Source organism: Geospiza fortis, unplaced genomic scaffold (genome assembly GCF_000277835.1).
Source record: "Geospiza fortis unplaced genomic scaffold, GeoFor_1.0 scaffold29, whole genome shotgun sequence".
In the NCBI taxonomy this organism is placed as follows: domain Eukaryota; kingdom Metazoa; phylum Chordata; class Aves; order Passeriformes; family Thraupidae; genus Geospiza; species Geospiza fortis.
In genome coordinates, this window is record NW_005054349.1 from 4,150,207 (window position 1) to 4,178,033 (window position 27,827).

The following is a 27,827-nucleotide window of genomic DNA, read 5'->3' on the forward strand; positions in this document are numbered from 1 at the left end:
CGAGGCGGGCAGGGACGCGTTCGCTTCAGTCGGCAAAGCCACAAAGCGGGCAGGGATGGATTCCCCTCACCCGGGGCGGGCATAGCCCCGAAGCGGCAGGCATGGATTCCCCTCAGCCGGGGCGAGCATTGTGCCAAAGCGGGCAGGGATGGTCCCCCTCAGCCGGGGCGGGCATCGCCCTCAGCCGGGATCCCCCCAAAGCGGGCAGGAATCCCTCTCAACCGCGGCGGGATCGCCCTAAATCGGGCAGAGATCAGTCTCAGCCGCTATCGCCCTAAGGTGCGCAGGAATCCCCCTCAGCCGGGGCAAGGATCGCGCCCCGATGGGGCGGCATCGCCCTCAGCCGGGATCCCCCCTCAGATCGACAGCGATGCCCCTCAGGCCGCATCGCGCTCAACCGGAATCTCCCTCAGAACACACAAAATCCCACATAAACACACAATCTAAGTGCAGATAATTCGTTTATTGAAGTCCAAATTTACAACGGAAGTTTACAACTTTTTTTTTTCTTTCCCCAAAACAAAAGGTTTGTTTGAATTTAGGAAGAATAAATGTTTGTTTTTGTTTTTGTTTTTTTTTAAATAATGTACAGACTATATCTCTTAAATAAGTTAATATCTTTGAAAAAAGAGCAATATGTTCCTTTTTTTAATGTTGCAGTGCAACTTACGACTTACACGTCTGTGCAATGTACCATGAGGTATATGCCCAGTGAGCAACACACAGTGAAGTTTTCCATTCATAAATTTTCATTGTAGACACACAAAAAGTTAACAAGTTATTAATCTGTGATAGAAAACGCAGCCGGTTACAGTAATTCACACAGAACTCATCTGGAAAAAGGGAAAAAAGAAACCTAATGTTCATTGCCTATAGAAACTATTGGATTATCTCTCAACATAGACAAGTATAAAATTAAAAATACTGTTGTGAAACTGAAGAAATACTGTGTTATCCAGGGGTTGAAACCTCGTTTGACCTGTATTAGTCTAGAACCATTGGTTTTCTCTCTGTAGCATCCATGAGCTGAGGGATTTACTGTGGTACCGATGGAGCATTTGCTTGTCAAAGCATTAAGCACGATGGGCACTATAGAAAAGTTGCAGAATGCTCAAAACCGTACAACTCCAGCATTTCCCTGCCATGGACTGGTGGTTTTCCATTGCCTCTCAGTTCATCTCCCAGCTGATTAGAAAAACAAAGCTGAAACATGGAAGATTACTCGTATTTGAAGCTTAACACTTCAAACTTCTCAAGATGGCTCTAAAATACTTATTTTTCTTAATGACAGAAAACATATATTTATTTAAGAAAGAATCATCCACAATATAACTTTGTGATAAATAACAGTTCTGCCTCTAATACATATATACATACTGCTTGTAAACAAAAATGCCCACAGGTCATGGAGTCTCCATGATTTTTTTACAAGGCGCTATAGATTTTTATTTAATTTTTCCTTTTTGTTATTGAAAACAGTCCTAGTGAAAGTTTGGTTTATAACCTCCTATTGCTACAGAAACAGTAAGAATGTTTATATTTACAAAGAAACAAAGACCATGGAGACCCCATAGCATTATTTGCCAAAGATTTGAAGTTGGTGGGGTTTGCAAAATACACGTTGTCAGCACGTTGGACAGGTTGAACACCAGCAGTACGATACTCCAGTGCTTTGGTATTTCAACCCCTGAATATACAAAGACATTACTACAGCCTACTTCACAGTTTAATGCAAGTAAAGTGCAAGCCATAGTACAAGGGTGTCATACATTTCCATACATGTAAGCATTATCTAAAAAAGGCTCTGTACAAGGTTTATTAGCTATTTAGTAACCTAGATGGAAGTCACCTATGGCCCAGCAATTAATGGTCTTACAAGGATATTGTCTTTGTAATACAGTATGTGTCAAATGTAAAATGTTTATTAATATTAGTGCATTTCTCTTAAATCCTAACCTGTTTTCTCATCAGATTTTTAAGCTGAAATCCTTGTTTCTCAGTAAAACAGAAGTCTTAACTGGTAACAGGGTCTTACTGGTGTTTTGGCCAGCGAACACAGTTTGTTAAGACGTATTTGTTTTGTGATTGCTAGTGAAAAAATGCAATAGTTTATATGTAACATGTGACATCCTTAGTTAATCTGCAGCATTCAGACAGACACATTTACTGTTAGTAAAAAGATCTGTATTGATACCCTCACCAATGCCTGAGGATGAACAATATTCTAGAAATGTCAGGACAGAATCTACAGGGCCTAGCTGGTCAGACAGCAGGTTGTCAATGTATTTGATAATTTTTACAACATTGCTTTCTTTCAAATACTGCTCACACAGTGGCATTAATGCTTAAAGTCCCTAACTGTCACTTCTAACACATATATGTTCTTGATAAAAATAAATATATATCTGTCTGGCCTGCATTAAGAGTGAATATGGTTCTTTTCCTGAAGGCAGTTTCTGTCTGAATTCTTTAAATATTTTTATTAAGAGGAGGTCCCAGTAGTATATCACCTGTCTTCAAACCTGATAAAAACTTAAATAATATTGTTTATAAACCTCCTTCTGGATGTGCAAGAGTGGTATAACCCGTAAAATATAGAAAATAAGCTTTAAAACATGTTTCTTTTTCTATTAGTTATATCCAGAGTGGAGTGTTCCCTGCCCACATGTTAGAGAGTGGAACTGATCAGAAACATCACATTTCACTTGTGTGTAATGGGAGCGAAGAAAATAACTATAAACATCAAGTAAGGAAATACAACTTACTAGTTTTGGTTTAAATAGCCATGAAATTTCTATACAACAGCCGATAGGGCTCAGATGTGATTTTCAGAAGGGATTTTCAGATCTGTGCCCACTTAACACCCATCAAGAGCCTCAGCCTTGAGGCTCTGTGAATTCACATTACACAGTGTGAATTCATCTGGGAGAGGAGATGGAGGACCCTTCCCCACAGCATCCTGCCTGGGAAACCTACCCTGAGCCTCAGCTTTAGTGAGGGAAATATTCTGGAAGAAAAAGAGCTTTTTAATACTGAATATAAACAAATAGCTAATATTGCTTCTCCAGTCTTTCCTGTTATTACCCATTTTTTGTCCTAGTGGTAAATAAACATCATTTGGCAGCAGGGAAGGTGATGTCCTGTGGGCCAAGGCATGTAGTATGTGGAAAATCTACCATAGAAAACCTGTGCCCTTCTGGCTGCCCTAAAGCACCATTTCCCTACTGTGAAAACTGAGGAGTGAATAAATTCTTTATGAGACCCAGCCAACACTGATTTCTCTAACATTAAATGTGGCGAACCCAGGTATGCCCTGAATGGGGTTCAGGCTGGGGCCCAGCAATACAGACAGGCCTGGGCTCTCTTCCTTAAGGAATCTCCCTAGGCCTGGCTCTGGAGACTGTCAGAACCTCTGCAGGGACAGAAGACTTGCTTTACTGACAAATTGAGTGTCTAAACTATAATTAAATTCCCTGGTGGTAATCTCTAGCTCAGGGGCAGCTGACAGGCATTGCAGAGGGGGCTGGGTTTGTTGTGCTGCATTGTGCCTTAGCCAAGGGTCATTTTACACAAACCATCTTTGAAGGACTTTGCTCCCCACTGCATGAAGGGGTTTGTACCAACTGTTGGTGAGTTATCACAAAATATCTCTGCTGTCTCTCCTCAAGGATCAACAGGCCCCAGCTATATCACCTTGGTCATGAATGCTGCTATCTTTGGCAGAAAGAATGCTTTTATCACTTCAGAGGACAGTAAGACCACATGAGGAAAGAATATGGCAAATAAGGTTTGTGATAATCTTGGCCTGATTTGCATTACTTGAGACAAAGAAAAGAATATTCTTTGTTCTCCTCAGATTTCTGTTGAGTTAAACAATTTCTACCAGATTCTTCATTTTTCTCCCAGAGGTCCTATTAACATTTAAAGTGAAATCTCCTAAAGGTCAGCAGCAGAATTGTACCATTTTTGAGGAGGCTGAGCCCTTCCCAGAGCCACTGTAAAGTAACTCCTTCAAAGGTACCTGTGCTGTCCTTCACAGGACCTTGGAGAACGAGCTGTAACTGCTGAGAGGAGGGAGAGGAGACTTAACTGGCCATGCACAATTCTCTGCAGCACTCATTTCTTTTTCCTTGGAAAAAGCCAGTGGAGCACCACATTCCCAGCTCAAAAGGCAGCAGCCAGAGCTGAATGTACTGATAACAACCCCCTCCTCCTCCTCTGATTTTTGTTCATGTCAATTAGAGCAAGCTCAGGGTAGTTTTCACTTAAAGTAATGAAACCAAGAAAAATGTCTTGGTTCTCTCAGGAAGTGATGCCGAGAGAGCTATTAAGACACTTTCAAAGATCTGACATGTCACTGAATACAGAATCAGTAGCTCAGGGGGAGCATTAAATCAGTTGTAATGAAAAATAGCCGGAACAAAAAGACTCAGCTTGTGGAGTGTCAAAGAAAGTGTATGGGCTGAGACATTTTACCTGAAGGAATTCTGAATGAAGACACTAACTTTAATAAGATCCAGTTAAATAAAGCACATCCAAACATTTCCATGCTGTTGTATATGTTAAAAACCAAGTTTTACCTGAGAATTCAAGCAGGAAAACTGGTAAATTAATAAATCTATTGTACAGATGCTATTTATTTCCCTTGATGAACTCAACAGCCAAGGCTTGTTCTTTTCCTATTTAAAAATATGGCATCAAAATGACCACAACAATTCCACTGCTTTGTACTGTGTATTTAAGTACCTGTTGGTCCAGGAGAATTGGATGTACTTTAACACACAAGCTGGATTTGGTACATGAATTTTTAAATATATTATCTGTATTGCACTTTGCATTCCAGTGAGTTCAAAGGTGGTGAGAATCCAAATAATTGTGCCGTGGTGCCTGTGCACATTCTCTCTGCAGTCCATTTAGATGGAACCGACATCCAGAAGGAAGAAACCGTGGCTGGGAGGGAAGGGCTGCAGGGTGGGGTTCAGTAAATGTGCCAGGAGAATGACAAGTTCTTGTGAAATGGCTTCCAAATGCCAGCTGACATTTGTGAAAAAATAAAGTCTTTGTATTGCTTAATTTAGCAATTAGATTTTGCTTGCTCTAAGGCACAAGCAATGCCAGACAAATGGTTCAGACTTTTCTCCCAGTTAATCTTAAGCCCATTAGAGGGAATTTCTCCAGTGTATCTCATCTCATGAATCTCATGAATCTCCTGGACAATTTATTTGGCCTATTCAGTGCAAATCACATTTGCTGAGAGCTGCTCTGCAAGAGCAGAATGCAGACTCGCAATTCCAAGAATTTCAGAAAATATGATCTCATGACACTGAAAGATTTTTAAAGATAAGCTGAGCAAAACTATGAACTATCTACTATTTATCTCATCTATTCATATTACAGAAATTGTATTTAAACTTAAAACAGAGATGATCTGTTTTCCCTACTATTTGTGTCATTTCTGAGAAATCTGTCTTCCCAATTATGTTTCTCATTTTCAGCTGTATCTCTAAGTAGTATTCTCTGCTTACTTGTGACTTCACTGAATACGCTCAGTTATGTCTTGATGATGAAGCAGTGGCATTTGAAATCCTTTTGGAAAGCTATTTGGAAACAATATAGATATTTTCATTATGAAAGCACAAGCCATCTTTTGGGTTTGAAACAATAGGCATATTTAAATTTCTTTAGGAATTTAGATAGTTCAATCTATGTAACTTACTTCTGTGACCATCCATCACTGCTTGCATGTATAATATGAATTAATTTCTAAATGGATTCCATAATTTACGCTGTTGCTCACTGAAAATGAAGGAATGAAATTAAGACTGGAAAGAAGGGAGGAGGCAAAGGAAAGGTATTTTTAATTTTGTCTTTGTTTCTTACTATGCAATTGTATTTTAAATTGTTAATAAATGAATTTTCCCCAAGTCAGGTTTGTTTTGCCTACAATAACCATTAGCAGGTGATCTCTCTGTCTCAACCCAGGAGCTTTCCCATGGCATTTTTTGCCCTCCTGTCCAGCCAAGGTCAGCCCCCCTCAGCTGCTCTGTGGAGACAGAACTAAACACGCAGGACGCCTTCACCTGGTCTGGCTTTGGAATAATGAAATCTCCTTCTGGATACTAGGACTCACTGAGATGACATTTTTTCCTCTATTATACTGAACTGCATGAATTTTACAGTCCTTGATGGATGAGAGGCAATTAGGTTTATCTTGTGAAAAAATGATCAGTGAAATCTGTTTCAGTGAAATGACATCAGCTGTATTCACATCCCCTTCATTCTGCCTTTTAGAACTATTCTACAAGCAGAGACAAAGCAAACTGTGAATGGCTTTGAAATCTATGTTCAGTAGCATTCAGAGCAATCTTTTTTCTCCCCCAAGAATACAAGTATTTTCCCCAAAATCTGATTCTTCCAAACCATTCTCACCCGGGCAAGGAAGTGAAATCCACTGCGTGACTTGTGTGTCTTCCCAAACCAATCAATACCGATTGGTTTTTGAACGATGTTTTGAATAACTTCACCCACTTGCAAATGTACTGCTAGCAGTTAAAAATTATTGCCAGACATTACATAATTTTGAATTATTAACTCAGCTATAGATGTCAGTGTATCACAGAATGTAATTGATTAGTTCAGGAGGTTTTTTTAGCTTCATTCTCATGCTTTTTTTGAATTTTGTGACTCACAGTCATGTGTCACTTAAATTCACAGTGAAGAAACGATGAAAACCTGCAGTATGTACCTTACTCAGTGCAGATTTCTTTTTTTCTTTCACCATGAAATACTTCAAAGCCTATTAAAACCTGTTTAAGTTGCAGCATTAGTGAACAACCAATATTGTTCTACTCGTATCTTACCTCTGTGCCAAACCTGCTTGCTCGTGTTCCTTCATTTAAAGGCAGGCACAGCACGTTACAAACACAGTATTTAAATGGCATGTACAGAGTGCCCATAGGGCCAGACTGGGATCTATTTCTTAGATGTACAGTGTACATTTTAAGGCACACTATAGGGATTGAGTTTACATTTTGATAACTCTGTCCTTTTATTTGCAAAGATGGTCACTACCTGGAAATGTTGCAAAAATAAATGTTCATCTCTAAGAGTGGCCAATGTATTCATGTCTTCATTTTTATATTTTTTCTCAAGAAAAATGTGTGAAAATGTGAACTTCAGGGAATTTTAAAAGGAAATGTCAACTACCATGTTACATTTTATATACATAGATATGTTTTTTTGTATATCTAAATATATAAAATGATTGTAGGAGCTCATACTATAAGCTGAGTTTTAGTACAGTACTTTAAATATACTGGTATTTATTTTCAGTTACACTTCTGCACCACTTCTTCCTAATGCAGAGCTCGATACGGACATTGGTTGATAATAGCAAACAGAAAAATTCATAAAGAATATTATTGTCTTATCATGCAATGTAGTAGGCATCCTGTGGCACTATTCTCTTACCCAAGTATTTACAGCACTGCTGAGTACCTTAAATTCACCAGGGTTTGTCTGCCTGCATCAGTCAGGCACCCAGCAGTGACCAGGTTGAGGCTCCTGTCACACATGAGTCTCGATGAAGGAGTGTGTGTGTGTCAGCATTGGGGCCGAGCTTGCCAGTTCAGAGGCTCCGTTTTGAGACTTCCCAGCAGCACTGTACTCACAAATGTCCAGGAAAAACTCATAGTTCTTTAGTTTCCAATCTTTGAACTTCTTGGATGTTAAGTTGGGATCATCCAGAAGGCTGTTGATAACTGTGAGGTCCCCTTCCTTTGCCTGGCAAATTCCAGAAAGACAGAGGACAGGTCATAATGAAATTCTGTTTCCCAGCACTTTGTTTCTTCCTTAACTTTTAATGCAAAGTGCCAGGAAAACTACTATGGAAACTTTAATATTTACCTAAATTCAGGAACTATTACAGCATAAACTGTTTGACAGCTCAGTCTGTGCCACATGCTACAATTTGGCCACACAGAGTGCCAAATAATCTCTTTTTTTTCGTTAAGATGGAACATACTTTCTTTGAAGGATTTTTAGTTTCTTTGAAACTTAATTTTAAAGCTACAAAAAAAGCATTAACAATAGAAATGTAAAGAGATTAAGGACAAGGGGGAATGGCTTCACACTGCCAGAAGGCAGGGTTAGCTGGGATATTGGGAAGGAATTCCTGGCTGTGAGGGTGGGGAGGCCCTGGCACAGGGTGCCCAGAGAAGCTGTGGCTGCCCCTGGATTCCTGGATGTGTCCAAGGCCAGGTTGGACAGGGCTTTGAGCAACTTGAGATAGTGAAAAGTGTCCCTGCCATGGCAGGGGATGGAATTGGATGGGCTTTAAGGTCCCTTCAACCCATCAGCATTCTGTGATGTACAATCAGACTTTTCCTAGTTTATATTCCTTGCATACAAATCAGGGATAAAACCTTACTTTTAAAGTGCTCTTGAGGACTCGGATGTGGTGCAGCTTTTCGTTGATCACTGGGTCGTTGCATCGCTTCACGAAGGACTTGCGGAACTCCTGCTTGGTGGAGGGACGCTGCTCTCCGAAAGCTGACAGACTGGCTTCTTCCAGAGTTCTGTAGAGCGCTTGCAGACCATCTGTGATTTCTTCAATTTCTTTTACATTTTCTGAAAGGAAACAAAGAACCCTAACAACAAACCTGATCATTCAGATGAAGTGTCTAAAATCAGCAATACTGCAACTTCACTACTAGCTTAACTTATTATTCAGTTCTGCAGTGTTAGTTTTGACAAGACAAGAACATCATCCTAAAGCTCAATTTTTAGTGCTACATCCTGGCATGTCAAACTCTTGTGTTTGCCAGCATCCAGCAGTTCAACCACAAAATCCTTGCTGAGAACAATGGCAATACTGCTCTGGATTTTGAAGTGGAGCAGAATATCTCCAAGAGCTTACCTTCTGCAGAGAAACTATTGTGCCTTCTAAGAGGAACCTTCTCATCCAGGCTGTCGTCGGTGTCCTCAATGGACTTCATGCGTCCCTTCCCGCGGACGTCTCTGTTCCGGGGCAGGCTTTGGCTGCGCGGTTTCTGGGGCCGCCCGTGGGAGCTGTGTCCCCTGGGACATTCCACCAGAGGAAAAGGCCCATCCTGCTCAAAATTGTGGCGCCTCTGGACGGGCAGCGTGGCTTGTCTCCGTCTGTCCGGTGACATTCCGGGCCGGCCGCTGACGTACTCGGCCTCCGGAGGGACGGTCTGGAGGAAATGGAGCCCTGAGCTGGTTAAGGGGGTCTCGATCAGGTCCTGCCACGAGCGTCGTTCTCGGTAGGGAGGCCGGCACCCCGAGGAGTGCGTGCTGCCCGCCGCCTCCGGCCGCGAGTCCTCAGCAGAGGACTGGGAATACGTGGATTCGCTGGAAAAGTGTCGGCCTTGTTTGGCTTCGGGGAATGGACTTGAGGAATTCACCTGGAAAGATACAAAAACACCTGCCCATGAGATGATGTTTTGAACAGAAATGACTGCAGTGTAAAACACTCTATGATATCTAGTGATCAGATGGACTCATGGGTTGGATTTGTCATAACATGAACCACTGTAAACAGAAGAGAATTAGCAGTGACAACTTTTATACAAGTGTTTTTTTAACCACTCCCTATTCTTGTTTTGCACATTCTCTGCCCACAAGCAACTCCTGATGGAAAGAAAAGTGTAACACTGGTGCAGGTTTCCTGAAGACCTGTCCAGCTTACACTCAGTGCAGCTGAGGACAGTGGAAGTCTCCAAGAGAGACCATAATCAAGTTTCCTTCCTTTTGTTTTTAGGGGCCAAACAGAAAAAAAAAACAAAAAACAAACCCAAACAACAAAAACTTCAGCACCCAGGAAGATTTTTGGCTGGGGGACTGTTGAACTGGTGAAACTATTTGAATGAATTCTCTGGGTCTGTGTATAAATTTAATTCAAAACAAAGAGAAAGGCAAAAATGTGGAAAAACAGAAAGGGAGAGGCTTAACCTGTATCCCAGTTGATAAAACAGCATCACATGGGTGAAAATCAGTCTGAGCTTCACCCATGTGATGCTGTTGTCTCAGTCACTCTTTCTTTGGTTCTGGCTGTGTGAGGATCATGTCATTCACGTTGAAGAAAAATCTGAAAGAAAAATAGAGAACAGTCCTATCTGTGCTTGGAATCATAGAATAATTATCATAATTGCCTGTGTTTTGTCTAATAGAAATGTTCTATTTGCAATACTGTCATTACCATGGCATTGTACACAATCTTGTAAAAAAAATCCCTTTCCTAGAAAGATTTGTTCTTCAAAAAAGAACTAAAACATGATTACTGGGTGAACGTGAGGTGATCTTAATCTCTAGCACCCAGTATCCAATATTCATAATTGAAAACCAGTCTCAGTTAATACAAACTATCCCATCCATCACATTCTTTTCACATTCTGCAGTGAAAGTAAAATTTGAATATTCTGTTTCTGTTATGATGCGTAGTTTCACCAATCCTACAAAAAAAGGTCACATTTCCAGTCTGGTGACAGATCTGTGTCAGGAGACATTTACCTCTCCTTCCTTCCTAACTGATTTGCTATGGAAAATCCAGGTCTTGGCTCATGAGGAGCAGCAGTAATTTCATTTTAACAACACATCTGGCTTTGTTCCGCCGCTTTTATGGTGCTTAAATATCCCAGGACAAGGAAGGAGCAAGCCAAGGCCCAGAGCTGTTTTTTGTGGCCCTGGCACATGCAGAGGGTGTGACTCACTGAGGGGGTGCGGTGGTAGGTGTCACACAGCGTGGAGGAGCCCTCCTGCTTCAGCGTCAGGGAGCCCTCGATGTCGTCCTGGTCGCTCTCGCTCCAGTAATCTGCTGACAAAGCATTCCAGGTCTCACTCGGGTGCTTTTCCACAAGAAAGCTGATCCCACATTTTAGCAACATCTTTCCATGGCAAGGTAAACGTTCCCCAGTCACCTGCAGGGCTCAGCAGCCGCTCAGGAAGGGGCTGGTGGGAAGGTCTGGCCTCAAACAGGGAGTGCAGGAAGCTCTGAATGCTCTAGGGAAGGGTTACCTGACTCCCACTGCCCATAAATACCAACTTCTGCCCACAGACTTTCACACAGCAACTTCATTCCAGATGCTGAAGTAGAGCCAAGCCTGAACGCTTAATTTAATTGGGCATAACAGGTTCCACTGTGGGTGATGGGGAAAGGGCAAGGCTGGCGCCTGAGCTCAGGAGGTGCAAACAAATATTGCTGAAGCACACATTGCCCCAAGTCCAAGTCTCCACTGGTTTTAGGGGGATGAACATCCCTGAGGGCTGGGATCTGGGAGATCACACCTCACCCTGAACCCTGCATTCTCTTTACCACTAATTTTAAATATTTCTTAAAATTATCACTCAGGATTTTATTTTCTTTGGTAGTGGCACCAATAAATGTAGTGCGAGGAAATGCATTCTTATCAAAATTGATATTTGGAAAGATATGGCCATATGTTGATAAGAAGTCAGTTATGACCTCTCCAGCTTTATTGAAATACTGAACAGATTTGTACTGTCTGCTCTCTTCTCCTGATTATAATCACTGAAGCATTACCTTCATCTGGGTGAATATCCTTGTCATCAGGGGTGTAACCAATTGCTGCGAGACCCAAACGATTCATCCATCTAACAGAACAATAAAAATGAGGAAGAGAGGAATTTAAAAGGAACATCTCACGTAAACCTGAAGGCATTCACATCCTTAACATGTGGAAAAGTCAGACACAACGCCTAAACAAAAAGGCTGTTAAACCCACGATTCAGATGTGCTGGGTGGTTGGTAAGTGGGAATAAAGGATTCGTCACATTTATTCGGATTGATATTTATTTCAAGAACTTGCCCGAACTGCCAAAATACTAGAAAATAAAATAGCATTATGATAATTATTTTCTGAAAACCTGTGTCGGGAGATGAGTTGTATTAAACTTGTATCCTCAGAAAGCTAAAACAGCCTATGGCAGTTTGGTTATTTGCCACTCTGGATTCACAATGCTGGTGATATAAACACTTAGTGTTTTTGAGCTGTGATATCAACATTATTTTCCCTTAATTTGTTTAATACAGACTTTTGGTTTTCAAAAGTCTTGGTAAACTTCAAGTGCTTCAATATTTGCATTTCACATTGAATGTGCGAAATTGATTTCTTTCTTTGTCCCCAAATTATTTAGTTTGATAGGAAATAAGATTCTTTACTTCCTTAGGGAAATATTATAGCTAATCTTGGGGAAAATACCTTTTGAGTTTTCTTTCTGTAAGATTACTAGATGTTCACACAATATGTAATTAAGAAAACTAGGGAAAAAAGGAAATTAACACACAGAGGGAAAAGTCGCTTCCTAATGTTCAGCAAATGGAAAATCAAGAATTATCCTATTTTCATCAACCAGGAGACATAACTGAAGAAAAAACCGTAATTGTGACATCTATAATGCCTGGGATGTTTTGAACCATTCCCTTCCTTGGTGACTAAATTCTTAATTATCTAATTAATTTCCCAGAAAATTTATGTGAGAGTTTATCTAGAAGCAGCTCTTTTCCTTTTCGAACATTTGCAACATCAAATTTGTTAATAATTATCTTCTTGGTTAATGAATATTATAATGACAAAACTATCTTTCACAGGCCTCAAGTCAGACATTAGTGAACAGTACATGCAATATCAAAAGGACGAGTTGTTTTGCAGATTAAAACAAGAATCTTGAATCTTCAGTTTTAAGACGTGTGTGACAGTTATTGTCCAGGAGAGTGGTGTGTGGGAGATGGGAGGCACAGCAAGGAGGCAGAAAATGAAGGAAGAGTGAACTCTGCACTAAAAATAGCTCAGAGTTCAGCACGTATTGATCCCCTGCTGCCAGCAATGATCCTCATCTCTGATATTGGTACAGCCCTGACTCACAGAGCCCTGCACAGAGCCTGCCCGGATCTCATGGCTTTCCCAAGCAGCCGAAGGGGACCACAACATTTACTTCTTACAGGGGATTCTGAGAGGGTTTCATTTACTTGCAAAACTATGAAAATAAAGAACTGTACAATCATATTGCTTTGCCTCTCAGCATTAAGCCAGAAGTCAGCAAATTGGAGATGAAAATGGAAATGATGATTAGTTTTCCCAAATACCAACTGCAGGCTTAGCACTGCTTACAGCCCTTGTTTGCATCAGCACATCAATAACTCATCTTTATCATGAGGGAAGTACATTTAAAATGGATTAACAGATTTCCAGAATAGAGCTTTTGCACAGGGCTCTCCAGCATCATTCCCCTCAGCACACGGTGCCTGCATTGCCTGGTGTTTGCTTCCCTTGCAGGGCAGATCCTTAACTGCAGGACTGGCAGTGACATCACTCCCTGCTCCTTATCAGAATTTCTATTCACCTGTTTTTCATCAGTTGTTCCCAAATTTCTGAACTCTTTAGCAGTGGAGCAAAATAGTTTCAGTCATACTTTGCCATATGCCTTTGGCAATTAAGCAGGATGGCTCAGTGCCTTCAACTGAGGTTCTGCTTAAGCACCAGTGATAAATTAGGACTAATTACCATTTTCCAAGTTAAAACAGACTCAGCCATTTGTCTGGTCAGTGCATGGAAATTTATATTGTCTTAAATTTCTTGCTATATTTCTTTTGCTGCTCATTGTTAGTTTGAGGGTGTCAGATCTTGGAAGCAAACACAGACACCAGCTGAAGTGTTAGGATTAACCTCCCAGAGCCAGGGATGCTCTGAGGATACCCAGAGTATCAGCTTTATGCACATGGCCTCAATGGCCAAATCTGGAATTAGCTGAGTTAATCTTCCTTCTCTGAGGCTGCTCAGGCTTTCCTCTTCCAAAGACCAAGATCATCCCCAGCCAGAGTTACAAGGACTTTCTTACCTCATTTACCACAATTCAGTCAGCTCTTGGTCAAGGCAACATAAAGGGTTATCTGATGACATTCAGTGGCTTATCATGGTAAAATCTCTTCGGATAAAAGAACTAGAATCTCCATTTTAGGTTTTGTGTTTTTAAGAAAAGCATGAGTGAATGTTTTTGAGGTTAATCAGGAGATATACAAGTGGTGAGATTACAGCTCATTTTCTTACAGTTAATTTTTTTTCCCCAAGGAAATGCAAACTCAGTTCAAAAGGAACCCTGCATAAACTTGATGAATTTCCTTGATGAGCAAACCACTTTCATTTTTCAGAAAACTGCAGGTTTTTCAAGGTTATAAAAAGCTCTTTGTGGAGAGCCTGGAAAGACAGGCATTTGGTTCTGAGCTGTGTCCCAGGTGCCCTGTGGGCAGAGGTTGGGTTCCAGCTGGCCCTGGGAGCTCCTGTCAGAGCTGGATGGAGGATGCACACCCCAGGGAAGGTCTGGGTGCTGCAGCTGCCAGCACAGCCCCAGGATTGCTGATTGGGGTTCTGGAGCTGTGCCCCACCTGCTCTGGGACTTCCCCGTGGCCACAAGGAGGCCTGGGCTGCCCTGGGGGGCACCTTTGGGATCTCAGGTGCACATCCCGTACCTCAACCCCAGGCTGGGCTCCCTTCCCCAAACCCTGCCTTTTTACCTGAATAACTTCAACAGATCTTTCCTGTTGATGATTAAACAACTTAACCAGGATGTTTCACTGAGTCTAGGCCACCCAACAGAGCATGGGGTTTGCATTCTGGATGGAAATTGTGACACAACAGCACTAAATATCCCATGGATCCTCTGCCACAACATTTTACCTCCAGGATTGTACAAATCCCCATGAGACATAATCACTTGCCAAGGCACATTGTAACAACCTAGAAGTGGGTTGTTGTTATTGCCTGTACTCCAGTGAACCAAAGGCAGGGAAAGATGAGCCTCGAGTAAAGTCATCAAAATGCACAAGTAAATTTTGCACTTTGTCTCAGTTAAATTCTAAATAAATCAGGCTTGGTTGTAATTAATTCTGTTGGTTACAAACAGGCACTGTTGTCATTGCTTTGGGATAAAATAGAGCTGCCTGGTAGTATTTAAGTTAAATTTACTGAGATAATTCTGGTTATTACCCAGGGCCTCTTCTGAGAGTCTGATTGTGCCCCAGGCCTGGGCTGTGCTGAGTGAAGGCACCAGGGCAGTGAGGAGCTGTCACAGCCTGAGACTGGAGAGTGAATCAGCCCAAAACACCCCAATTTGTCAGGAACCAGGAGCACATTCAGCTACTGACAGAAACACTGGGAAATGTTAAGGGGGGGGCAAACAGCTGGAAACAATTGCACGTTGCTTTGCTCCCCTAACACTGCATTGAAAACAAGAATATGCCACTCCCCAATGTACAAATTAATGAATTTCTGTTTCCTGGCTTTCATAGTTTACTCTGCTGAGCCAGCCCTAGGTCAGTGGGAGGTTCTGGGAGTGAAGGCAATTAAAGTTTCCACAGTGGTACCACACTCACCCCCTTGGCTGCTCATTTCCACAAGTCCAGAGTGAAAAAGCACAAATAAAAAAATAGAACAGCTTGGACAATCTCAGTAGTCATAAATTGGAGAGAACTATTTTTTTAGTGTAGGAGAATGAAAACCAAGGGAAGAGGATAACCTTTTTTCTCTTCCTATAAAAAAGGGGTGAAAAGTTACAATTTTTAGGTTATAGTTAGAACTGTTCCACAAACCCATGGAGAAGAGGGGGGGAAGAAGTGAGATTCTGTGGCTCAGAAAAGTTTGATTCGCTAATATCCTCACTTATTGCACATACCAGGTGGCTGGTTTTAGAAAAAGCTATTTAATTCAAATGAATATGTAAAAAATTGTATGTCCTGAAAAGGTGTAAATTCAAGAAAAAGTCCAACTACTTTTCCTATTTCTCTCTGTTAAACGTTCCTTTAAAAATGAAGTCTATGAAATCCTGACACATTATCAGAAAGAATTAATAAAATATACTTCTTGTCTTCCTTGCATCTTTTTATTGTTAATTCTTGCCCTTGTACACCACCTCAGCTTTGTGTTAGAAATGTTTCCGTGCAGAAATATTTTTTTCATTTTTGAGATTGCATCTACATTTGAGATTATTTGGTTAAAAGGAAAAACTAGCACTAAGTGGAAGTTAAATTTCACTTAAATGAAGTTATCCTTAAGTCTATTAGAGATTCCCTTGAACCATTTATTTCATACATAGAATTTATTCAGTGCAGTTTACATTTAATTTCTGATCAAAAGCTTTGTATTATTTGTTTTACATCTCCGGGATAATCAGATTCCAGAATTCACAGTAAAATTCTTTGCAATTCACAATTAGATTTAAAAATCGATTTTGTACTTGTTGTGTGGACTTCTCTGACCAGTCTTTCTTACTGAACACCTGGAAAATCAATGCATTTCCCATTTGGCTTCCTAAGGTACATTATTTTCCCCATTTTCTACGATTATGCAGGTAATACATTGATTTAAGAGAACAAAGGCTGCTGTAACAGGGGTGGCTGAAATGATGCCTTGATTTTCCTCCTCATAGAAGGAGCCCCAAAGCATCTCCTGGTGAAATGTGACCCTGAGCAGATCCTGCTCCATGAGCTCATCTCTGCTGTGCATCAGCCCCAGCAGCTCTGCCTCTGCTGCTGGATTTGTCACACTTGCTGGGATTTGTTAAGCAAAATCATTCATGGGATAAACTCTGAGTACTGTCTGATTTGATAATTTGACATGACTGTTGATCTTGTTTCATGCATTGTCTTCTTAGATTTGTCAGGCTGGAAAAATAGGGAAAAAGCCTGAGACAGCTTAAGAATTGACAAGTGAACCAATCTGTGCCCTCTTTGCATGTGCATCTGCTTCATGCACTTAATGAGATTTTTTTTTCTATTTTTAATTTTTTTAACTTGACTCTGTCAAACAAATACACAATTATGTCTCTGTACTCAGAAGTCTGGTTTGGTGTGGGTGGTTGTTTGTTTTTTGTTTTTTTTTGTTTTCCCCAGTGGGTAACAGACAAAAGAAATTCACTGCTTTGTAGCAAATAAATTACCTTTCTGGTACCAGCATTTACTGTACAAATACAGTGGTGTATCACAGAGAATAAAAGCACACAATAACTGATAGGCTGTTTGATCCAGAACCAATAATAAACCCTAAAGAAATCACCAAAACAGTCACAAAACCTCACTCAACTAAAACTTCTCTTTACTCACTTACTCAAACTTGCCCCAGCTTTCAGCAAATGATTGGCCCAAAGGAAAGCTCTGGAGAAAGAAAGCTTTGTTTGCAAGCAAGAGAACTGAGCTTAGCTTGGCATAAACTATGGGTGGGGTTTTGGGGTTTAGAGGTGAATTTTTAAAAGAAATGGGATGATTTACTTGGGAAATTATGTAATTCTGCTTCTACATAGTTTTTAAAAACTCAGCTCAAATAGGCCAAATAATGCTTTAAAGGTCTGGCTAATTCATTATGATGAAATTTCTTGTTTCTATGACTTATTTCAGATTTGGCAGAGTTAACTCAGTATCTCCAGCATAAGGTCACAATTATGACTTGACTGTGACACCACCTTCAGCTCAGAGAGGTGCAGGGCTGGAATCACTAAATCTGCTCTATGAAATGCAGCTGAACTGCTTGGATCCCATAAGAACCCTATCAATTCACATTGGTACTATTTACAGCAGAATTTGATGAAGTTAATTTTGTAATTTAAAATGGTGCAGAAAGCCAGGACAGCCCCTGCCTCCTGCAGGAGGAATGAACTCCCCCAGCCCTGATTTGGGTGTGCTGAAAAATCACAATTGGGCACTGCAAACTCTATCAGCCACTGAGGCTGGGGCTGACTGAGGGGGGAAATGGAACTTCACAAGTCTAGGGTAAATAGTTCATAAATTGTGAAAAGGAGGAGCCAGGTGACTTGCCCAGGAAAGGAGGTTTGGAATGTTCCAGCTCAGTGCTAGGAATTCCTGGTGCAGTATTTTGCCCTGACAGGGCACAGCAGCTCCACTCTCACCCTGTGCACTCCCATGAACATCATGGTTTCAACCAGTCCTTGGGGCCTGCAGCTAATTCTGATCAGAAAATTGTTTTGCTTGTGCTGCACTTAGGAGCTCTTATGTGAGAACAATAAATTAGAGGGCTGGCATGGCCTCAGGCACGGATTTGGAACAAGTTTATGGGAACATAAAAGGAAGAAAGGAAAACCTGCTCTTTATGATTATTTACAACACCACTGGGAAGCTCCATTCCAGGGATTTCTGTTTGAAAAGTACCTTTCATGCTCTGCAGAATTACCTCCTGGCTTTTCAGCAGGTGAGGGGCTGAGAGTAAGAGCTCTGTAACAACTCAGCTCTGTTTGATAGAGAGCTGGTGAATTAGGCCAGACAGATCTGACAATCTCCTGCTCACTTGTCCAGTGTAAGGGGGAAAATGTCTGATAGCTGAAACTTTTAGTTGCCAAGAGCTTTACTTGGGTGCCAGTTTACATAAAGTGAAGACTAAGTGCATTGAAACTGGAAAAGATGTGTTAACCCTGGCTCACCATCTGATTTGGCCAAGACATGTCAGAGACCAACATGCCTGACATTTAAGGGAGAAAACTGAATTAATTTTAGTAATAAACAGGATGATTTAGGGAAAGGCTTGAGTAAATCACTTGGTTATACTCCATATGTAAAAGTAGATGGGAGTCACCATAAAATTTGCTTAATTCAGAATACTTCAATTTTCAAACAATTATTTTTAAGAGAAATATTGTGCTATAATCTTTCAGGTCTTGGAAAATACAGGAGTGATCCCTATAAAAATTAATCCTCATTCTGTTTCAGTAGCAACTATTTGTTATATTTCTTGAATGAATGCCAAAGATTTATGGGGGTTATTAAAATTGCAAAGTTAACCCAGTTATTCAAATCAAAAGTGATCAAATTATTCTGCCTAAAATAGAAACTTTTAAAATGTAATATTTGGAGTCCACGATGAGATTGCAAATGCACTGCCCTGCATTTCAATGACATGTAAGTTTTAAATAAAGTCGATATTGTAAAACAGCCGAATATTAAATTCAATGCTAATTAAAGCCATAAACAGGTTATGTGTGGTGTGGTAGGAGATGAAGCACTTCTGGGAAATAAAGCCTTTAACAAGCTTGGAGTAGCAAGCAAGAGATGAGCTCATCAAGTTCATTATTAATTCATTTCCAAGAACACAGCTCTGCCCGTGTAAAACCTGACCAAACAGCACGAGCACGAATTCTGCAAACCCGAGTAACACAGCAGGCAAAACTCAGGCACAGCTGAGTGCCTGGGTCTGCTACAGAATAATCCAGCCCCACCCACTGGGGTCCAGCTCTTCCTTCAGCAGTGTGGGGTTAAAGGCACAGTAAAATAGTCCAGAGTGGAAAAAAATTAATAAACAGCGAATCTGGGGTGAGAAACTCTAAAAAGAGCTGTTAAAATAAAAGCAGTTGAAGAAAGGATAAAATTCCCCTCATAGTGAATGAGGAAGGTTCCTCTCCATGCCAGACTCCTTCACTTTTCAGCATGAAGGATCTCCCCTTCCACCAGCAGGGAAAATCCAGTTAAATTCTGGGCTGCAAACAGGAGTGAGCGATACCACGTAAAATATTTGCTCTGTTTCCTCACATTATGGGGCTAGCAATTCTCTGGGAAGAGACAGATTTGTGGGATCAATATTTTAAACACATTTTTTCATCTATGAATCTTGCTTCCTCATTTCAAATTTCACCCAGGATCTCTGGGAGAAGGAATTCCAGGAAGCCTGTAAGAGCTGTGGGGGTGCCCAGGGATGTCACAGAGGTAGCAGAGTTATCCATCATTGGGGTGGGGAGTGAATTCCAATTGCTCTGCAGGGACAGAATTGCTGAAGGGAAAACACTGCACAAAATACTTCAAGTAGAAGCTCACCCTTTGCCTTCTTCCCAAAAAATCAGGGAAAAGGCTCTTGTAAATTCCAAAGTAAATGATGTTTAGGATGGCGTGGTGTGGAAGGACATGCTGGCACCTTCCCAGCTGCTCCTGTGCTCCAAGGCCTCATTGCAGCTTCCTGGGCTCCCCATGGAAAAATCAATGGATGTTGTAAAAGCAGCTCATTGAATGTGTGTCAAGACTTCCTGGTTTTCCTTGAGAACACTTTATGTATAATTTATAGAAATGATCAATGGCACTTCAACAAACAAGAGCTACCCCAGCAGCTAAAATCAACAGAGACCAGGCAGAGTTAAACCAGCAAAACATCCTCACTTCAGCAAACCTGAACCACCCCACAGAACTGAGCAATGGAACATTAGCACCCTTGAAAAAATATTTTTCAGCAAACTTATACCCTGAAAGTATCCCACTGCTGATAAGTGAGGCTCATCGCCCTCCTCAGAGCAGAATGAAATGGCCTCCACAGTTTCACCCCAGCCCAACATACCTGAAGAGCCATGTAAGCCACAGAATATAAATGTTCAATTCAACAATGGTTTTTAGGCTTTAATATTCCAAAGGAAAAACCCCATCCATATTTGTCTTCCCAAGCTGGCAAACATTAAGAACAGCTGTAAGTGAGAACATCTCAAAGTTTCAGTTATCTGTGCCAGGAAAGATTTCAGACTTCCCAGGATGGTGACCTTGCCCCAGGTGTCCTTGTGCTTTCCACCTCAGCTGGGAATAAACAAATTTCTGAGGTAGCAGGAGGAGGGAGGACATCTGACTCTGCCTTTTGGGATCTAAGGCCCTGTCCCACCTTCACCCAACCTCTGCCTTCATCAGTGAATCACAAAGGAGAAGCATGGAGTAATTTGGGCTAGAAGAGCTCCCAGGAGGTGCCTGTTCCCACAGCCACCCCCAGCAGGGCCTGCTTTAATGTTGGATCAGGCTGTCCAGTGCCTTGTCCAGTCAGAAGTTTGGAATGTCCCCTCGGCACATCCAAGGACATTTAAAACTCACTACAACACCAAAAATGGAATTTTGCTTGCCTCTGCTCTGTGTTGGGACAGTGATGTGGTGAATAAAATTAGTTAATGCTGATTTTCTGTGTTGTTGGGGGTTGTTCTTGGCATTAGAAGGGGAATATACATATAAACATATATATATAAGGGGAATATACATATATATGCATATATATACACACAGACACCTCACCACCTGGGTGTTCTCTGTACGAGCTTTGGTGTGGGTGCACTGTTTAATGTGCCAGAAACACTGATCCCATTAAGACTTCCAGCCTTTACCCACAAAACATCACAAGGGTGATGAACCTTAAGCTCATCAACAAAAGAAAATTTCTAATTAACATAGATGAGACCAACACAAGTAACTTTCCTCTGCAGAACTAAGACATGTCGTGGCAGGAAATGTCAGCAAAGTGTAATACAGAGTGTAATGTATTTACTGATATTAATGGAAAACTAATTCCTGAGAACACCATGAGCCAGCATCCCATCAGGCTCCAGGAGGATGTTCCTGTGTGAGATGAAATATTGAAGCAGCAGGATAAAGAACATCCCACAACAAAGGGGACACACAACTCACCTGTTCATCTCTTCAAGGCAGTCGGTTGCGAAGTAGAAGCTCTTTATTTTGGGGTGACATGCTTTGAAGGCACTATAAAAAGAGCACAAAGAATAAAAACCACCTTTTCTTTCAAACATCTTGTCTACAAATACACCAGACTGTCCTGCTCTATGATTCTTCAGGTTTCACAGGCATTTGTCATCTTCAGTCTGAATTTTGCTGCCGAAATTTATCAATGGATTCCCCCCAATCTGATTTCATCTACATATGTGAGCCTCATATTTGCAAAGATTTCAAAAGCACTTGAATGACGTAGAAATATAAATCCTTTTGATAATCACTGATGTTCTAAAAAATCCTTGGGTGAATTTGAAAGTCTTATTGAGTATATTCAAGTACATCTCAGTTGTATTCCAAAGATCAACGAAAGGAATAAATGTTTGATCCCCCCACCTCTTCTCATGTATTTGATGACAGTTTTATGTTCTACAAAAAGAAATGCAGAGGGCTGCCAAGTTGAGCTAGAAATCACTGGAATAATAGATAATAATCAGATGGCATGGGTGATTATAATTCACATAAATGCTTTTTATTAATGCTTTTATGTGGTCCAATCCCTGAGCTCTCCCTCAGCTGAGCAGTTGAAAACTGCTAAGAATAATCACATTTTTTACAAATTTTTTGTGTGGGTATACTGAAAAGGAGTTCTGCTATCAAGGAAACCAGAAGGTCCCAGCATTCCAGCATTAAAGACCATTAATTTGATTAGCTGGCAAATGTTAAAAAAACGCCACACTATCATTCATAACATTTATGTTAAAATACTGACATTTATATGGTGATTACCAGATGTGAGAATTAGATTAGTAATCATTACACGTGGAATTATGAAGAACCTGTGATGCAATGTTTCCACTATTAATAGCTTAAATGCAAATGAGTGTTTTATTAATTACTATGACTTATTGCAGTTTTCAAAGACAAGATGAAAGCTGAAGAAGCTTCACCTGGGCAGAGTGATTTTTTAACATATATAATTAATACAAATGCATCCAGCAACAGCTTTCCTCACAAAACCCTACAGCAGATTTCTGTATTTCTGTGCAGTTTCTTTTTTCATGAGATTAGGGATATCAAGGGTAAGGTTATCTTTGCACAGAGGGTTATCATTAAATATTAGATTCCATAAAAGGAGGCTGTAGAGGTATTGCAGTGTTGTTTTGGCATGTGGACAGTGATAATTTCCACTGCAGAGCCTCGCTGCCCTGGCTACTGGTACTTTGCAAATCAAAGCAGTGAGTGGCTGTGAAATCCCACACAGGGATCCCTGGTGCCCACTAGATGGCACAGCCTTGTTAATTATCTCTCTTTTGATCATTACATAAATGCAGTTTTAAGTGTGCTCTGATCAAATTTATGCTTTCTTTTAACTGATTGGTATGATATGGTTTCAGTGTCAAGAATTCTTATCATTATTAGTCTTCTGCTTCTGATGTGGAAGTTTTTAATCCCCCTATGTGAGCTGAGTACCAGCAACTCCCACTGGTTCTCTGGAAACAGCTGTGGGTAAGAAAGGTGGGACAGTTTTGTGTGTCTGTGAATTAGAGCAGTACATGGCACATCTTTAATTACACAGAGATGAGCAAATACTGTACTTCCAACAGAAATTCCTTACACTACTACATTTTTGATGCTGAAAATAGAAAATCATGACTAAACAAACACTCCTGCATTGTCCTACTGTTGGTCTGAGCTCTCTGCAGCATCTGCACCTTCTCCTGTTCCACTTGCCCAACCATCTCCATTGGGATTGGCTCAGATTGGAGAGGATTAGGTGCTGGATCTAAAGATCCTAATCCCTTTGGCTAATCCTGAGACAATATCACATGATGGAGTTTCTGCTTGTAAATAGGATTATTTTCCTAGACAGGAAATTTAAATACATACAGGCATTTAAATGCCAGTATTGAGGTTTCAGTGTTAATGGGTGGAAGTTAATGTGATAAACAGAGTCTAATTTGGGTCTTCTGAGCTCCTGTAATGTGATAAAATCTATGATTAGTGGATCATGTTCTAGTGGAAGGTGTCCCTGCCCATGGTAGGGGTGGAATAGGATGATCTTTAAGGTCCCTTCCAACCCAAACAAGGCTGTGATCCTGTGATTATTTGAATATTTTACATTCTCACAGAACCCTGCATCAGTTAAGCACAGAGAGGTGAAATCAGGAGTGTGCAACAGGTCAGGCACTGTCTGCAGGCTCCTGGCTCAGCTGTGACAGAACTTGTGGAGGTGTCATAGAATGCAGAAAGAGCAGGAATTTTGTCAGGGGAAATCAGGGAAATGCTGCAAAGGAGTTCCCACATGGCAGGCCCCTGCAAACAGCTCCAATTGGTTACTGTGTGAGTGTTCCTTGAGATCTTTCTGTCTGATATTGTGATAATTTCCTGACATAGCGAACATTAAAGCTGCAATCATGTATTGCACTGTTACACATCTGCAGGCTGCAGACAAGAGATCTTTATTGCTATGAAATGGAGACCCCAGTTCTGTGCAAACTTGTGATTTAAATGTGCTGCAGTTCTGTGTCACGACTGCAAAACGCAACAATAAATCCATCTTCATCTCCCAGCAGTGTCACTAAAATTATTATTAGGGAAGAGTTTAGATACATTTCTAGCATTAGGAACTGCAGTCTCCAGGGGAACAATTTGAGATGTATAAATATGAATAATTTAGAGGAATTATATCTATATATTTACATTTGGCTTGGTTTGTGGGGCCCCAGACTGGCTGCAGTAATCAGGATGTGGCACAGTGAGTGCCAGTTTAAAGAATAATCCCTCTCCATCCATTGGGTCCATTCCAGTTCACACAGCCCAGAAGTTTCTTCCCTCTGGGGGCCCACTGGTGGCTCAAGGGGGCTTTGCTGTGTGCAAAGACTGTCAAGTTCTTTTCAGAAGTAATAAAATTATGAAACTGCAGCAAGATTTAAGCTGTACCTTCCTGTCTGCCTGTACTACAATGACATTTGTAAAGAGCTCTGACTGCACACTTTCAATATGAAGTGCCAACACTGTGACATATCCTTGATAAATTTAAGACCCAAATTTGCATTAACTAGGCAATGAAAATTTTCACTAGGTGGAAATTGCTGAAGGTTCAGGCAAGGCACCAGTTGATAAGGATTAATTACACCTGTGGCTCAATTAATCTTTATACTTGGGGATCAGCATCATCACGGGGCATTATAATTATCAGTATCTGTGAAAATAACACGATATTAATGTCATGCCACAGCACACAAACTCAAATAACTATAATTTCTCCTACTCTGTGATCACTTTTAATCAGGAGCATGCAGGTGTTGCCTAAAAGCAGTGGAAAGTTTTTCAGTGGCAGTGCAGAGAGGCTCCTTTCACAGGGACAAGGTCACTGCACGCCCAGCTATAGCCTGGAGAGCTGAAGCAGCCTGAGATAATGCCAGGGCTCCTGAAATAATCAGGGAACCTTCATTAAATGCATTACTGAGGCAAATCATCAAACCATACCGAATAATGCATTCAATTATCTATATTCTTGTGAAAGCTTTCTTAGGGCTATTCCATCACTGTGAGCCATGGACATCAGGAGCAGCCAGGCTGGGGAGCAGAGCTCCCCCTCCAACAGAACAGTGGGAAAGAGAAACCCATTAATTATCCCAGTAAGTCTTCAAATCCTTTCGTTTCAAAAGGGCCTGAACATTTCACATCAATAGCTCTGAAAATGGCAGAGATCTGAGGGGAAATCCAAACTGAGGTCCAAAATGTTCTTAGTTCTGCGCTGGGGAGAGCTGAAGGAAAACTGACATTGTGGTTTTCACTGGAATCAGGCAATGGAATGATGCTCACTCCTGGCCTTGCAGGACAACCCAGAAGAGGACAGGTAAGTGCTTTCCAGGTGTGCTCACAGGGGCTGTGGGTTGGCCCCCACTCCCACATCCTGAATATTCTGAATTTCACTGTACTCACTTCCCGGTAAAACAGTGGCTAAGGCAAGGTGCAATTCTGGTTAAGGGGGAAATATATAAATGGTAGTCCATGAAGGAAGAACTCAAATGGAAATTCACCTCAGGAAAAAAGGGAATATACTATGAACATCTTCATTATACTTTTACCTCTGGACCTGCCTGTTTTAGAAAGGATTCAAAGCCTGGAGGTTCTCAGCTTTCAGTCGTGTGCAAAGTTTCAGTTAATCGGACTTTTCCCTGTGCATACACCCTCCAGAAATCCTTCCTTAAGCTGAGTTCTGAGGGATTGTGTTCTCGTGCTTTGAGGAAAGCTCTGGAAGCTATTTCTAGCTGTGCACAATGACCTTCTGTTTGATCTTGGTTAATTCGCTGAAATCTGTTAAGTGCTTTATATTCTAACAAAAGGGTATTATTTTTCCTGTATTTTTGTTCAATATCATTATTAATATCTACTCATTGCTCTGAGGTATTTATAGTGCTCAGCTCATGTTTAATTTCTACAGTGATACCCTCAGCTGAAAGGAGAAATAGAAGTGTAAATTGCACTGTCTTGTACTTCTCTGACACAGTAATAATATCCCGAGACAAGAACAGGCAACTGAAGAGGTTTGATTTTCTGATGAGCAGTCTCTATTGTAATTCATACCTTCAATATTTCTATTGTACTGTGCTCACAGTTGTAGGAATTGTTTCCTCAGACCAAAACTGCATTCAGTCATTGGGAAAGCAGAGGAAAAGCCCAGGATGCGTTGTTAAAAGTAGGAAAGCGTACAGAAGACAAATGCAAATAATTCAGGAGATACCAGCAAAGTGCTACTCTCAAAGCATTGGAATTGTTCTGTTAAACCTGTTGATTGCAATCCCAACACTGTTTGGAAGCAGTTTCCAATGAGTGCCTGTTATTAAAAATTCCTTAATTGTGCAAAGCTTGTAATATGCTTTTTAGTGGAGTGGAATGTAGCAGTAGCAATATGCACATAAGCAAAAACGCAGAGTTCATTTTGCATATGGAACCTAAATATTTTAGCAGCTGAGAGCAACACAATATTGGGTATGAATAGCTTCCCCCATAAAAGAGAAAATTAAGATTATATTCACCATTTCCTGCTATGATATTTGTTGTGCTATTTCCTATGGGAAAATACTGCTTTACTGAACCTGAGAAAGTTTTATCTCTTTACTAAAGTATTCATTGCTTTTTGATTTACTTATTTAGCTGAAGCTGTAACTGGACTATCTGGCAAGCTGGCTAAAGAATTATTCAATTCATTTTAATCCAGTAAATGGAATTTACATTACATTGCATCTTTTTATAATAAAGAGAAATACTAAAGCTTAAGTGGATCTATGATGGTTTATTTCCAGTTTCAAGGTTTTTTCTCAATAACTTCTTTCTCTGGACTTTGCAAGTGTTCAGTACTATTTATAGCAAACTTCCAAGAGCAATCCTTTGTAAAGATAATTGACACATTACTTACTGTTTTCGTCTGCATTCAATTGCTCTGTCTATCCTGAATTCAGGTAAACTAATGAATCCTTCTGCTTTTTCATCCTATTGAATGAGGAAAAAAAAAAGTTGTTGAAAATGAATATAGAATTAAAGAAAAGAGAAATGAGCAGCAGCTGTTTGGGGTTTATACAAAGAACAACTACCCAGTCAAAGGAGGTACAGAATGTATTTTGCACAAACTGTTTTTCCTATGGAATGGATTCAATCCATCACACAATGGAAATAACCTCTGTGAGGTAACTAAACTGGTAATTTCTCAGAGGAGGCACAGCCATCCCAAACCCCCTTTTGCTGAAGATCACAGAAAACCTTTCAGCCCCAAACACAGCCCCTAAACCGAGGAGAGCTCTCAGATTCTTCACCATAAATCAGCATTTTACAGCTCTTTGGTGGCTGTCTCTCTTGAAAGTCACGGTTGTCACACCCCAGCCCCTGAGGAACTTCCTTGGTGAGGTCACCTCTGATTAAATGGGGAGGAAATAACCAGGAAATGCATCCTGTCACTTTCTGCTTCTTTTGAAGCAATTCAGGAGGAAAAGCAGAGAGACATTAAATTAACACCAGGCAGGTTTTGAAAGGTGTTAGCAAGGGCACAGTGAGCTGTGGCTTGGTTTGAGGCACAGCCTGAGAGCCAGTGCCAACCCCACAAAACCCCTTCATCACCCACAGCCTGAGCAGCCTCTTGGGCTACAAAACCCCACAAAAACTGAGGGCAATTATGCTGCTGAACACCTCCTCTGGAAGCAAATGGGAGAGGTGGAGTAAAGAATCAGTAACCAAAGCAGGCTGCAGAGTTCAGCTCAAGCACTGGGGCTGCTGCACACAAAGGGAAGAGAATTGAACCATTTTGGGCTTCTCCCCTCTCTTATTTCCC

General features: G+C 40.9%; 1 protein-coding gene across 1 annotated transcript in view; it reads right to left on the reverse strand.

The window, feature by feature from the left end:
- Nucleotides 1–7,460: 7,460 nt before the first annotated feature.
- Nucleotides 7,461–27,827, reverse strand: part of LOC102040271 (connector enhancer of kinase suppressor of ras 2-like) — a 163,548-nt gene continuing 143,181 nt past the window's right edge. The window contains exons 19-25 of the mRNA XM_031058825.1: nt 26,922–26,995; nt 21,455–21,526; nt 11,561–11,631; nt 10,731–10,831; nt 8,918–9,425; nt 8,429–8,628; nt 7,461–7,782 (exon numbers count right to left, since the gene is read on the reverse strand). Of these exons, the coding sequence (XP_030914685.1) occupies nt 7,567–7,782; nt 8,429–8,628; nt 8,918–9,425; nt 10,731–10,831; nt 11,561–11,631; nt 21,455–21,526; nt 26,922–26,995 (1,242 nt within the window). The 3' untranslated portion in view covers nt 7,461–7,566. The remainder of the gene's footprint in view (nt 7,783–8,428; nt 8,629–8,917; nt 9,426–10,730; nt 10,832–11,560; nt 11,632–21,454; nt 21,527–26,921; nt 26,996–27,827) is intronic.